At 44.3% G+C, this 13,659-nt stretch overlaps 1 protein-coding gene across 1 annotated transcript in view; it reads right to left on the minus strand.

Moving 5' to 3' along the window:
• The window catches only part of mybpc1 (myosin binding protein C1), a 31,984-nt gene extending 23,057 nt beyond the window's left edge, over window positions 1–8,927 (minus strand). Inside the window, 6 exon segments of the mRNA XM_072700107.1 lie at window positions 109–159; window positions 1,197–1,310; window positions 2,369–2,503; window positions 3,923–3,991; window positions 4,820–4,843; window positions 8,718–8,927. Coding sequence (XP_072556208.1) covers window positions 109–159; window positions 1,197–1,310; window positions 2,369–2,503; window positions 3,923–3,991; window positions 4,820–4,843; window positions 8,718–8,739 — 415 coding nt within the window. The 5' untranslated portion in view covers window positions 8,740–8,927.
• Between the last annotated feature and the right edge of the window lie 4,732 nt (window positions 8,928–13,659).

Here is a 13,659-nt window from a genome sequence, read left to right on the forward strand (position 1 = left end):
CAGAGGAGATGGATTGGTTCTATATTCACTTCATCGTAGAACCTAATATTTATCGTCATGGTCGGGGTAGAAGAGGGGTGGCGAGGCATGGTTATTACAGTTACCAACCTGAAGGGGGCGGCGGTGAAGGGGTGCTGATGCCGGTATCCTCATCTTTATCTGCAATAAAGGTGTGATTGGGGTACCAATCGTTGAGGCCCACGTCCATCACCGGCAGGGAGGCAGAACAAGCAACGATAAAGACACGACACATAAGACCACATGTATGTTTACGACATGGAGGGGGGGCGTGATGAGAGCAAACGTGTATCGATGAGACAGAAGCACACACGTGTGACACCACACACGTGAAGGTGGCACAGAGGAGGGTGGTATGGATGCACTCGTGATCACCGCAGAGAAGCGTGACGTGTGAAGCCACGGATGTGTGTGTGACATGGAGGGAGGGGAGTGGAGGCAGACGTGCGCTGTGGGAAACAAGCGTGAATAAGACCATGCATGCTGGTGCAAGATACAATAAAAACTGAGGAACGTCACACAATGCAGTCATGGGGAACGCTAGTTGATGTATCCAATGGATGGAGACTCGGCAGTTAATCAGAATGATGCCATGTCTAGGAAATTGACAGATATATCCTCCAGCAGAGCTCTTTGTCAGGAGGGCCCAGGTCCTGGGCTCTGTCTCCAGCAGCAGAGATCACCAGTGAGCACCTTCTCCGTATCTCTGACACGCCTTCACAGTTCAGCGTGTTGACTTGTGCCGTTTAGCACTTCCACGGAGAGCAAACACGGAAGCTTACAGTAATCAGCATATGAATCTAACGGGCCAAAACGATCTTCACCGTATCCAAGACATGAGTAATAGACAGAGCAGATGACAAGCTGAAGATACATGCAGCACTAATGGGGAAGCTGGTTTCTACTTTAGTCATGTAGCTCCACCACAATGTCAGACAAGGTCAGCGGAGGCTTGCTGACAAGTGACAGCTCCGGGTCCCTGAACTTTCCGAGAAAGCGACAGGGGTCCGTGATGCGCACTATCTGTGGCTCGCCGGTGATGTCACCGCTGCTGCAAACAGAATCCAAGCCGGGCCCTTTATTTGGGCCGATCGGCAGCTGTCGGCTCTCTTTTCCAGGAGGGGCAATCCTCTGGGGGTGGGGGGCATTTACACAAGCACAGAGCCTGAAGGTCACACCCAGCTTCCGCCCTTCTGGGATGGGAGGTGGAGGTGTAGGTGGAGTTGCCGCCGCGGGGACCAGCCCGGTGCCCTCCTGCTCCATGTTCTTTGGCAGCTCTGGGCAAGGCGAGGCTGGCAGGCGTTACAGACCAGGGCGTAGCAGTTCAATATTGGGGGGACACAACTTCATAATTTAAATGCATAGGTCTCTTGTTTTTTCTTGAGGGGGGAGGGGAGTGAAGCCAAATAAAAAATTTGGGGTACACCCAACCCCCCCCCCCCCCCTCCCCCGTCCCCCTGTTTCCTATGCCCCTGGTTACATGGACTCATACAGAACACAGTTACGGACCATCAGCATGAACCCAGTACTCACACATCAAACGCTGGTTACACAAACATCTCATAGACTGTACATAGTAACTACCCAAAAAAACACATGCTGTGCTCACACAGGTTACATACACACACTCTACTCTCACAGGAACTTTTCACAATTATGTCCCACGTCCGTTACCAATACTTTAAACTTACCTTTGTGTAAAATGACTTATACGTGGATGACAGACCCTTTACGTATTAAACTGAGCTGTTAGTGTGTTAATACTTTCTCTCGCAAATGGACCACATCTGTATTCTGGAAAACATTTAGAACATTTTCAGTGAAGATGACAAATTTGTAGGACGAGATCTGTTTCAAAGCACTAAGTCTGGGTTATCTGGGTTAACACACAAACAAAAATGAGCATGGATCTTATATTGGCCCACAGTGTAAAAAGCATCTGCGATGCGTCGAAGGCCATGTGACGTTGGTGATTTAAAAAAATACATCCTCCAACCGCACAACTGGAAAGTACACTAAAATTAAAGCTTTCTGCCACAGGTTGTACTGAAGCACATGAATGGTGTTTATTAGCTGAATTATTATTGGTTAATAATGCTCTTCAGCTGTCACCTCCCACCCAGCAGTAAAAACTCACTCTGAGCCACTGCCCCCAACCCCTAATACCGCACCATGTACATGCAAAAACACTGCATACATTTAGCACGCTGTCATTATATTTAGGTTTTTCCCTCAATAACAATTTGAGTTTAATCATATTCTTGAACTGGAGAGTACTGCTACAAAGCTTATCAGCGCCACCTAGTGGCTGGAAGTCATGAGCACACTCTGGAGACAGTTCTGTACTTACCAGGGGGAGGGGACATGCAGGGCACCTCCTCCGTGACCCCTGTGTCTACAGCCACTATGGGCTCCGTCACCTTGCCCTCCATGGACTCCTTCATTTCCCCCATTACCACTGGCTCTGGTACCTCGTTTGCAGCTTCTGTACAGTACACACAGCACCCCCACCCTCCAGCTAAAGCAGTGGGCCTTCAGTGCATCACCCAGGCTGCAAAAGCACTGGGCGAGCACAACACTGGAGCAACGCTTAACCAGCTGCATTGCACTGCAATGCATTAGGTGGTTGGCATAGATATAGAATGACTAGACCAGTCCTCAGCCTTGGAAGCCACGGTTGTATTTGAAAGAAGAGTTGAGCTGTGATGTATAAGAACCAAATCTTTACTCGTATTTTCATTCACAACAAAAGATTGTCAAGGCTTTATAGCAAGTGTATTGTAGAACAAGCTAATGAAAGGTTAAAGTAAATTGTCAGTCTAGTATTCTATATCTGCAGTGCAGTGATTCATTGATAAGCAGCATTATCCAGCTCTGTGCATCTGTGCATTTTGAAATTTCACTCTGTGACGAGTCTGAATTTTGATTTAAAAGAGTGGCATTTGCATTAACCGCTCTCATGAAATTCAGCGGACATTACCATTTATGCCACATTCTGATGGGGTTTTTTACTCATTAAGAAATTGGATGTTTATAAAAGCACTGAAAGCCAGATCAAGAGCCAGGAGGCATGAGGCCTTCCGTTTGTCCACCCGCCACAGACATCTGCTGAGCACGGAGTTTGGAGAACAGCTCCTGCTCTACACTGTGAGAGAGGCTGGGGTCCAAGGTGCCCCCCCCCCCCCCCCCCCCGTCACAGCTCATTCACACGTGCAAACCCATGCGAATCGTGCACCAAGAAGCCAGTGGCAGCAGCAGGACCGAGCAGCCAGGCAGACGGGGCAGCAAGGCCAGTGCAAGGCTGTGCAACTGTGTGTGTGTGTCTGTTTAATCATATGTATGTGTTCAGTGCTCAAGCATGTTTAGACATGTGACCAGTGTGATGCAATTGTCAAAGTATGTATATACAGACAGGTGTTTCTATAAGGAGCCACAGATTAGTATGACGGGATTGTGTGTGTTAGCCTGCCAGTAGTCATGAGAGGCTGGTTGGTGTGTGTGTGTGTGTGTGTGTGTGTGTTTCCATGTTGCCTGAGTGCATTCAGCTGCCACAACGGATCATGTAGAAAGGAGAGGCAGGGGTGTAAACAAAATGAAGGTAGTAAGGACCTCTGACCACCCAGAAAGTGTGTACAAACAAACAAAAATACGTGACAGGAACATCACCAAAAAAGTGTGCCAGTACAACCGTGAAACAAACAGTGAGGATTAAACAAACAGATAAAGAGAGAAGATATCGATGGAGAGAGACGTATCTAAGGCACTGGACTGTGATGACAGTGAAGCAGACAGCAGAGGAAAAAGATGGGAGCGGATGAACCTGGGACAGAGAGCTAAAAGCAAATGGGTGTAACAGGAAGTAACAGACGAGCGAATGGGATGGTGAGAGTACACAGGCACCCACCTGGCGGAGAAATCTCAAGTGAGATCTCAGGGAGGGGCAGGGCCTCAATACTGTCTGGGGCAACATTCTCTGAGTACACATGACAGACACAGGGGGGTGACACTCCGCACCACCAAAGCACAGGGGCCAAGCACAGAGTATGAAGGCGCACGTCCTGTCAGGCGACGACACAAGAGCCGGCTGGTGTGACGGGAACAGAAAAGCTGCTATGACATGTGGGGTAGATCGACAGGGGGAGGGAGACCTTGTATGATATCAGCATACAAGTTTTGCACTGATCGAGTACATGTGACAAACACTGTAGCAAGCAAAAATGCTGTACCAGTGGGCTTTATGACAGAGACTTGGGGCTTCCGAGCTACACTATGAAGGTCAACCCAGGCTTCAAGCGGCACACAGAACTTCAGGGCTTCGCAAATCTGTTGGAGGTCCTTAGGGGTTCGAATGGCCCATGTGAGGGGGGTGTTTCACAGCATAGGTGGTTCTCATTGAGAATTGCATGAGGAGACAGTTATTCGTTTGCCAGAGCTGTAATAATCATTTTTTCCAGTTTATACTCTATGCAGCTATGGCGTTGGGCATGTTTTCACATTGAGACCGTCTAACACTGCTAACAAAACTGGGAGTCCTGCAGTGATGATGACTAACCTGAACCCTAACCCTAACACTAACCCTAACATGAACCCTTCCGTGTTAAACTTCCTCATGTTCCACCATCCCAATCAATCTTCCAAGAGTCTTGAGTGTTGCATCTGTTGCGTCTCCATCCCCGACGTCATGTTTACTCTCGTTCAAGCACAGATCAAGTCGCACCTACACATGGGACCTCAGACAGCTGTCTGACCTCTGACCTCTGCTCATACAGTACAATTTTAAAGTATGGGGTGTTTTACTCACCTTCAGGAGGAGCACTGGTGGTTTCTGTGGGGGAGAGAGAGATTTCTTCTAACTACGCACGTAGCAGTAAATCTCTATATATTTTCTTAATTAACAGATCTGCTGAGTGGCAACAAAATGTAGCTATTAATAAGGAACAGAAAGTCAAAGAGTAGGTAGTAATTAATTTTCACTTAGTCAGCTAAGAATTCTATTAGTTATTGACATAAACAGTTGACAATATTTCCCTGGATTCTAGAAGCTCTGTAGAAACTTAAGTTTGAGGGATGTCCAGGTTTAACAAAATATTTCAAAGTAAGCAACGCTGTTCTCATTAACTTAGATCAAAAAGAAGCATTTTTTACACCAAGGTCAGTGGGGATTTAATTAACTGTAGAGTACAGCAGATAGTTCTTATATTCATTTATATTAGCACAATACAAAATCTAACCACCGTTTAACTAACCCTAACTATACCTGCAAGGAGAACTGAGATGCCTGGTTTTATCTATAATATTTCCCATGATATTTGTATGCTCCACAATTTGTAGTGATTATAGGACATTTTTGCACCCTGTATTTGGTATTCAAGTTCCTATTACATATAAAATTAATTTCATGCATGACATATGAAGTAATACGAGCAGTTGACAACAGTCAATATGACTGTCTCCGGATTTGGCTCGCCGTAGCTAAACTTGGACGGATAGTTACAGAAAGGGTGCCAGACCTTTCCAGAGCAGATTCTAAACCACAGAGACCAAAGACCTCCCTTCACATTCCAACAGTGACACGTTACTCGGCCCCTGCAGACCGCCGCCGTCACTCAGAATAGATGGGGCTCCGTCTGGCTTTCTTCCTGAATGGGTTATTCTCAAAACACAACATTTCCTCAGTGCAGAGTCGATGATGGTGACTGACTCACAAATGAAGCCGTGGACCCCTGGTGGAGACTTCGTACCATGCAGTTTCCACCACTAAGCCAGAGACAGAAACATGATGATGATGAGACTCCCAGGTGGATAATACCACTCAGCCTCATGTTCCTGCACAAACGTTCTCCTCATCGTTCTTCCTTCAGGAACACCAAGTACTTTTATGGCCCTCATCAATTTCTGAGAAGGCTACTGAACCGCCATCGCTAAGGACCCAGGAGGTCACTGGATATCACTGTGCAAGCCTTTGGCACGCTCATGATTCCCCAATACAAGGCAGCTCTTCACCCTGCTGCTCCCAACTGCTCCTAATGGGGTGATGTGTAACTTAACAGGTTAAGAATGCCCATGTATGGTGGGTTGTGAGTTCAAACACCATGCCCTACAGAGTAACCAGATGCACAAGAATTTCCTCCTGGGATCAATAAAGACTATCTTATTCTTTATGACTGTTGGGCCCTAGTACATGCCTTTATCCCTACTTGCCCCAGGGATATTGACTGACCCTGTTCTCTTCCTTCCTTGTATATTACTCTGGACAGAAGTTTTTGCTAAAAAAAAAATGTAAAAACGTTATCGTAGGTTCAATTTCTAGATGTTCTCCTTCTCCAAGGCTAAGTCAGAGCGTGGCTGGAGGAACAGAGGGTCTTATCGAGCCCGTAGGAAGGCCTCATTTCCCTCACCAAAGATCATATCTGAGTTGAGTAAGGTATTGTTTTCAAGCCTCCAAAGATCCCAGGCAGCTGACCACCCGGCAGGTATTCCCAGCTGTCGCCACGGCGCTGGCTGTCGACAGACAAGCTCATCAGGCTCTTTTTCTCCGACTGCTTCATTGGCTTAATATAGATCTTTTTCTTCAAATAAGGACTCTTCTGTCCACACAGTGAGCTACCATGCAGTTACTAGACAGGATACCCTAGTCTACAGTAAAGCAATATCCCCGGAAGGCTACATCTCCATGGTTAACAGGTGCTACCGAAATATGCAGAGCAAAAATTATGGCCGTCACAAAGGCGACAGGAACAATAAACTGCAACCATCATAAATATACTCAGGTGAGGACATGTAATCGACACCAAGAGAAAATCAAGGCTGTGGCATGCGACGGGCTGAACAACACCTCTTTTGCTCCACTGCATGCTCGTGCGCGCGGAGTATGTGTGTGTGTGTGTGTAGAGCTCTGCCAGATAACTGTTCCAGGCCACAGAGGTCTTTGGGTTTTACATGCTGAAGCTCCCTACCACAGGCAGAGGAATAGAGATTAAAAGGGCAGCCATTCTGGACTATTCCGGGGTTCTGTAATCCCTGTCCCAAGGGGAAAACAGACACAGGTCTCCTGTCCTTCAATAAAAAGAATCCCATCATTTACCAAACTAAGTCTGCAGGCTCAGGCCAAACTTGTCTACTTTAGTCTGGCACTGCCTTTTCTCGAGAACAATGACGTGCAGTCCGTCAATCTTCTTTTTTCAGTCATTGACAGCTGTCCAAAGAAGACACCTGTTTAGCAGATAGGCTCTAAACAACATTGTGTTCCTTGTCAGGGAACCTGCAACCACAACAAAGGCAGTCCTGAGCACTAAAGTTGGGTTGTTGTATATGTGAGGGTTGGGAGATGATACAATGGTGGTTCACTAGTGCACTCATGAATTAGGGCGAACACCATTCACAGGACTGTTGTAAACGGAAGCACTCGCTGAAGAATTAGTGTCAGAGATTTCTTTCTTCAGGTGCATAAACAAATCAGAGAAGCAGAGTGGCACGAGGAGCAATCAGTGCTATAAACCGATTTTTTCAGCCTAAGTGGATTTCTTTGTCTGTCAACATCAGGCAGCAGATGGGAGGGTTTCAAGTGTTACCTCATTGGCAATTAACATATTTATAGGGAGGCATTACAATAACAGAGACAGAGCAAATTTCAGAGATTCCACACATGCCTCTACTGATCCTCATTGTTTGTGTACATCTGCTAGCTGGCTGTGTGTGACACAAACTGTGCAAAACTATAAACATGTTTGCCCATAGCTATTTCTGTCCCACAAAGGCCAATCAATCAACAGCCCCTCGGGTCAGCAATGAGCAACCAAAAAAGGGGGAGAGGTTATCATCACTCTCTGCTTAACGCAGGAGACTTCAATAACCAAGTAAGTGACACCCAAGACCACATGGGAAGCGTGTAGTCTGGTGTGTGATGGCTTCACTCAACGTGACAGAACAATGAAGTAAAGTTGATGCAGATAATGTGTCTTTCCAGAAAAGCCTGCTCTTCTTAGTTACATTTCTCATTCCTTATTCATCAAAGAATCACAATCAAAAATCATCCATCCTTATTCTGACAGCGGATAACAACAACTGGGTAAACAATTACATATTTTATATATAGCTTTCTTAGATGTGGTGATGCACTTCTTTGGAGGTAACAAGTTCTGATGAGTTAATATCATGCCAGGAGTAATACAATACTTTCATCAAAGTCATACTCTGAATTCCAGGAAGGTGTCCACAACAGACATGTCCAAGATCTCTCAATCAGTACTCTAATCATCAAAAGGATTAATTTGTGAAACCACTATTTACTATATAGTCTGGCTTTACATGAATTTGTGGTATATATCTTTTTATGTGCAAATGTAAATTTCTAAATACTATGCCTCAGGGTTAGGCTAATATCCTTTCATCACTACATTAGGTCATGCTAACTGTTGACTAGCCCTTCATCCCAAAGTAAAAAAAAAAAATTGCACAAGTTGCACACACACCCATTGAGGGGGGCGTAAGAACGTAAGAAAGCATCGAAACTTTCAGAGTTCCTTAAAAAACACTTAAAGTAAGCAGCTTAAGCAAGAACAAAAGATCTGAAGGGAAAAACCTCTGATCTAAATCTATATGTTTTTGTGAAAACAACCAGCAAACTATTATCCACTTGCATCCATGTTCCGCTCTGCAGTTTTCCTCTGGCATTAAGATGAGTAACAGGATGCTCTTACCTTTAGTTGTGGGCTCTGGCATTGTGAATGATGCTGTTATACCAGCGTGACCTGATCACAGGTAGGCTGCGAGCCCCAGGGAAGAAAGCCGGAGTGAGGGTCTGGGATGGGACCCTTTGCACAAGCGTGACCAAAGATTAGGTGGAAGATGAACAGGAGAGAAATGGACCTTCAGTCCACAAGAGTGGCAGCTCAGTGACAAATTAGGGGGTGAAAGGCTACTGGTCTTTATACAGAGAAGTTTTGGCCCCTCCTCTAGGTGCTAGACAATGAAGTTACTCTCTCCCCAGCTGCAGCATCACACCCCTCTAGCCTTCCTTTGGACCAGCCCACATCCATCAAAAACTTCTTCCAGAATAAACCAATGGATTAAAACAGGAGGGATACATACGGTCCTTCAGGCCAGGTTGGGTCAACAAGTCCTTCCCTAGCAACACCCATAAGAACCTTTGACAGGGAACAAGGGCAACTAGGTTGGATTACATACCCCACATGTCATTAGTGCTGCTGGATTAGTAATGCCATAGCAGTGAGAGTGCAGTGTCCGGGGTGGGGGCCGATCCAGGGAAGTGTGATAAATATCACAGGGAAGCTTATATTCCTGAAAATTTGCTTCTGCCAGCCTTTACTCACCTGACTCTAACAGTGTGTGTCACATACTGCCTAGGTGATGTAATCTTCTATACAAAAGCCAGCACTGACATCTACATGACTTGGTTCATTAGTGAGTTGGGAGAACCCATTTTATGATTGGCCTCTTTCAACACATGGAAAAGCCTACTATGTTTCCATCAAGTTCCACAGAAGAAGCAAGAATAAGGAAGAAACAGAAGAACAAAGACGTACGGATGGCAAAGAAATGCAACATCACCACTGCTATATAAGCCAGTGAAGCAGGCAGAGTGTGAAGGTGGGGGACGGTAAGAGACTGCAAGAAGGGGCGTGGATTTCATGCACGCAAAACAACAGACATTGAGTATCACTTTGCTTTTTTTCCCCATCACCGTAAATCAATAGACTGTTTATGTAATGTCAGTAGACTCACTGCTCCTTAAAGCTCACAATGCACTGATATGCAGCAAGCGGTCCTTGACGATCGTCAGCCACTTGTAGGTGGCACTCTGAGTGAAGTGAGGCTTGTGGGCGGAGCCCATGCATGATGCCCGACGCAGCTCGAACAAACCGGAGCTACCGGGTGAGTCTGCAGAGCTCCTGCCAAGAGCAAGATCTGCTTAATCCAGGAGGGATTTCATCCATGAGCACCAGTCTGAAAGAGCCAAAGCAATAAATACTAAAGAGATGCCTGGGAGCCAGATATATTGCCTATACTTAGAAAGCTATCATAAACCTTGACATTTGACATGTCTGACATGGAAAGAGAGACTGATGGTAAATTTTGAGATTGGCATCATTGCTTTAGTTCCTAATTAACTTTTTAGCACTTGAGTGAGCAGTCAATCAATCCCAAGACTTGGCATTCACTCTAGTGAGCAGTAAATCAATCTCGAGAAGAAGACTTGGGCAATGAGGCTCAAAAACCATCTGATTGAAAGAAAGAAGCTTGATTAGTTCTGATGTTTCCTCTTACAGCATGTTATCAAGAGGCTAAACAGGCCATCTACAGTATGGAAGCAGTGTTGTGTTAAAGACCTGTGATTACTGTAAGGTAATTCTTTGTACCTCTCCTCTGCATGCAAACAGGTGGGGGATGATAAGTGTCTTCTTGACAATTCACTTGACAGTCAGGACAGAGGCCCCAAGCAAACATTCACACAGCGGTGATTATGGATTTACCCCTCCACCTCAAATAAGAGTTGAATGCCGCATGTCAGGACACCTCATATATCATACGACAGTGTTTCCCAGTCCGGTCCTCGGGGACATGCAGCCGGTCCATGTTTTTGCTCCCTCCCAGCTGCCAGCAAAAAAGTGGACTGTCTGGCAGGGAGCTGGGATGGAACAAAAACACAGACCATCTGTGGGTCCCCAATGACTGGATTAGGAAACACTGTCTTACGAGACTAATATGAGGACAATGAGAATTAGAATAAAAACTAATTACTTGTAGAGTGTGATTAAGGAATTGTAGAATTTCATGCGACTTGTAAATTGACTAATTTAATTTTCAAGCTTATTGTAATCTTCATAAATTTGTGTTCTTGACACTGGAACATAACACCACAATAACTGGCAATATTTATTCACCAGACTGATGGATTTTTATAAATTGAACTCAAATACGTAATGAGTGTAAAATTAACACTTTCAGTTTTGCTGTGTTGTTGATGCAAAATTCTGTATTGATAAATAAAATAATGCAACAATGCTGGTAATTCTTTATTTTGCAATCATCTCTGCATTGCTCTTGGGTGTGGAGGGCTTTGGATCAAAAGAATATTCGCAAAGAAGAGCACGGTTAAGGAGGGGTCCCGAGAATCTGGCTTATGTAACAGGTTTCAGAGCCAGGTTTGAAGAATGTGGCCTTTCTTGGTAGCAGACACAGAGATCTGTGTTAGACCATATATATCCCAGGGTGGGTTCCAGTTAGATGAGGGGGGCTTACGGTAATATCATGTGGGCCCTGATACAAAGCACCCACAAAACATTTGGAAGTGCTCTGGCTGGACGATGAGTCACATCACAGATTGGTTTTAGCCGTTACGTCATAGCAGGGGAAGAGAAATGGAGTGTGAGTGTTTTCCCAAGGTCTGCAGCACCCCCTGCTGGCTGACCCCATTCTGTGCAGTACACAGGTACACTCCTGTTTTGAAAGTGCATTGTTAGATCAAAGTCAATATAACTCTGAAGCATCCGAGTCTCATTCTGGAATTCTAGAAAGAACAACCACAAAACATCTATTGATGTATTTAACTCATCAACCAGTACGCCATACTCAGCTCATCTGTTAAAAGGAACCGCAGAAATCCACTTAACAGAACCTGTAGAACAGATGGCCCAGTATCTTCAACCACTATTATGCTGACTTAATTTCTCGGAAGCATTGTGCCACTTTCAAAAGCTATTGCACAAATTCAGAAATTTTGCCTAGACTGGAACTTCAACATGTGATGTGTTTACTCATCTATAGACAAATATTAAGAACCACAAACACTTGTGCAAACTTCCGCCACTCTCGGCGATAAGGGCATTATTTTAACCACCATTTCTTCCTGATCAGTTTTGCTCCCTTTGGAATACAGACCATTCTAACCCAACATGGAAGGCATGGACAATGAAACCATAAATAGATTCTTCTCTCCCTCCTCTTAAATAAGGAGATGGAAAATGACTCTGTGTCATGATCAGAATTTTGGCCCCTGAGAAAGGATCCATTCCTGAGAAATTGTTTTCCTGTTCACATGATCCAGGCCATACTTGTATCAGCTGTGTGACTTTATCTTGAGGATGTGAAATTTCTTCATGTTGAAGTCCTCCCCTCTCTCACTCACAAAAAAATCCAATGTGTGGGCTTTTCTCTATAAATAACGCATGTTACAAAATGCAGATAGTTGGTGCAGACTAGCTCGCCTTTTTACTGGTGTGGGAATGAATGAACTGGGATGAGATCAAACGACAGGAATTACAGGGTCCTCCTGTCTGATCCTGGACACTGTCAGTAACACCCAGATGCCCAATGCACTCCAACAATGCTCCAGGTTCTCAGAAACATAAACCTCTCATAATCTGGGTTATTTCACATCATGTGACCACGCCAGCTCTGTAAGGGCAGGCCTTCCACAGCCAAATAGCACAACGCTTAAGCATTTCATATGACAACATTCAAGCCACATATTTCTTGGAAGAACAAGGGGGCAGGACAGGTCTCCATTTGTTTGGCCTGGTAGGAGCTGATAATATAAGGGCAAAATCAGCTGAGAGACTTCAACCATCAGATTTACTATTAAGATGATGTCAAACCGGCAGGATTATTACAAAGCAGAAGTAGGCTATTCAGAAATACTGTATAAATATACAGAAATGAAAAAGCATAACATGTGGCAAAAACTTTTCCCAACAGTCTTTTGCCATTACTTGAAACTTAAAACCAAAATTGTTTCCTAATTCACAATCAAATATTATTAAGCTAGATAATACTTTTCATGCAGTTAATGGGCAATGAACTAAACCTGCTTAACAGGTAACTAAAAAGAGCTTATGGCGGTACCTTTCCGGAAATATATTTCTGTTTTCATTACTTTTGCCTTAGTTTTTTAACTTTTAGGTTGGTTAACAGGCTATTTATTTATACATGTAAATAACGTTTCGTTTTTTCGAGCGGTTTTATATACATCAAATTTACAATTCTGAAAATGTGGGGATGGCTGTGGGCAAAATATTTTGAGAAATACACGAATCATTGTGTTAATAACAGCGGTTTTTAGTCACTTCATTAAAACTTAGTGAGTATAAAAGTGAGTTTTATAAAAGTATAAAACTTCCCCAGCTTGACTTTTTATACCGCGGTTAAGTTAGCCTCATATTCGATATTCAGTTTTCCGGCTTTAATAACTTTTACTGGAAGTAAGTTAGGACGTTTTTAATGACAGAATTGTGAGGAGGCTAACTTAACCGCGGTACTTTATATATCTTTAAATAAAAAACATTAACTTCTCTTTTTTTTAGACGGCAGTAAGCAGGCTTGATATACTGTAGCCTCACGTCTCTGGGGGTTGTGGGTTTGAATCCCGTCCCTGCTGTAAATGTGCGAGTTTTCCGTGTTTTTCCTGTACTGCCGCCCTACCGCACCGTGTGTATTAAACTTTTTAATTTAAGCGGCGTTTTACTGACCTCTACTGGCCAAAGAAAAACTGTTAAATGATGCCTACACAGTGCATGCATTTATAAATAATAATAATAATTGATACTTTATTGATCCCCATGGGGAAATTCTTTTTACACCTCCCCCAACGTACTCTCTGTTAGTGAGAACAAGCTGGCTGCC

This window comes from Paramormyrops kingsleyae, chromosome 1 (assembly GCF_048594095.1).
Source record: "Paramormyrops kingsleyae isolate MSU_618 chromosome 1, PKINGS_0.4, whole genome shotgun sequence".
NCBI classification, from domain to species: domain Eukaryota; kingdom Metazoa; phylum Chordata; class Actinopteri; order Osteoglossiformes; family Mormyridae; genus Paramormyrops; species Paramormyrops kingsleyae.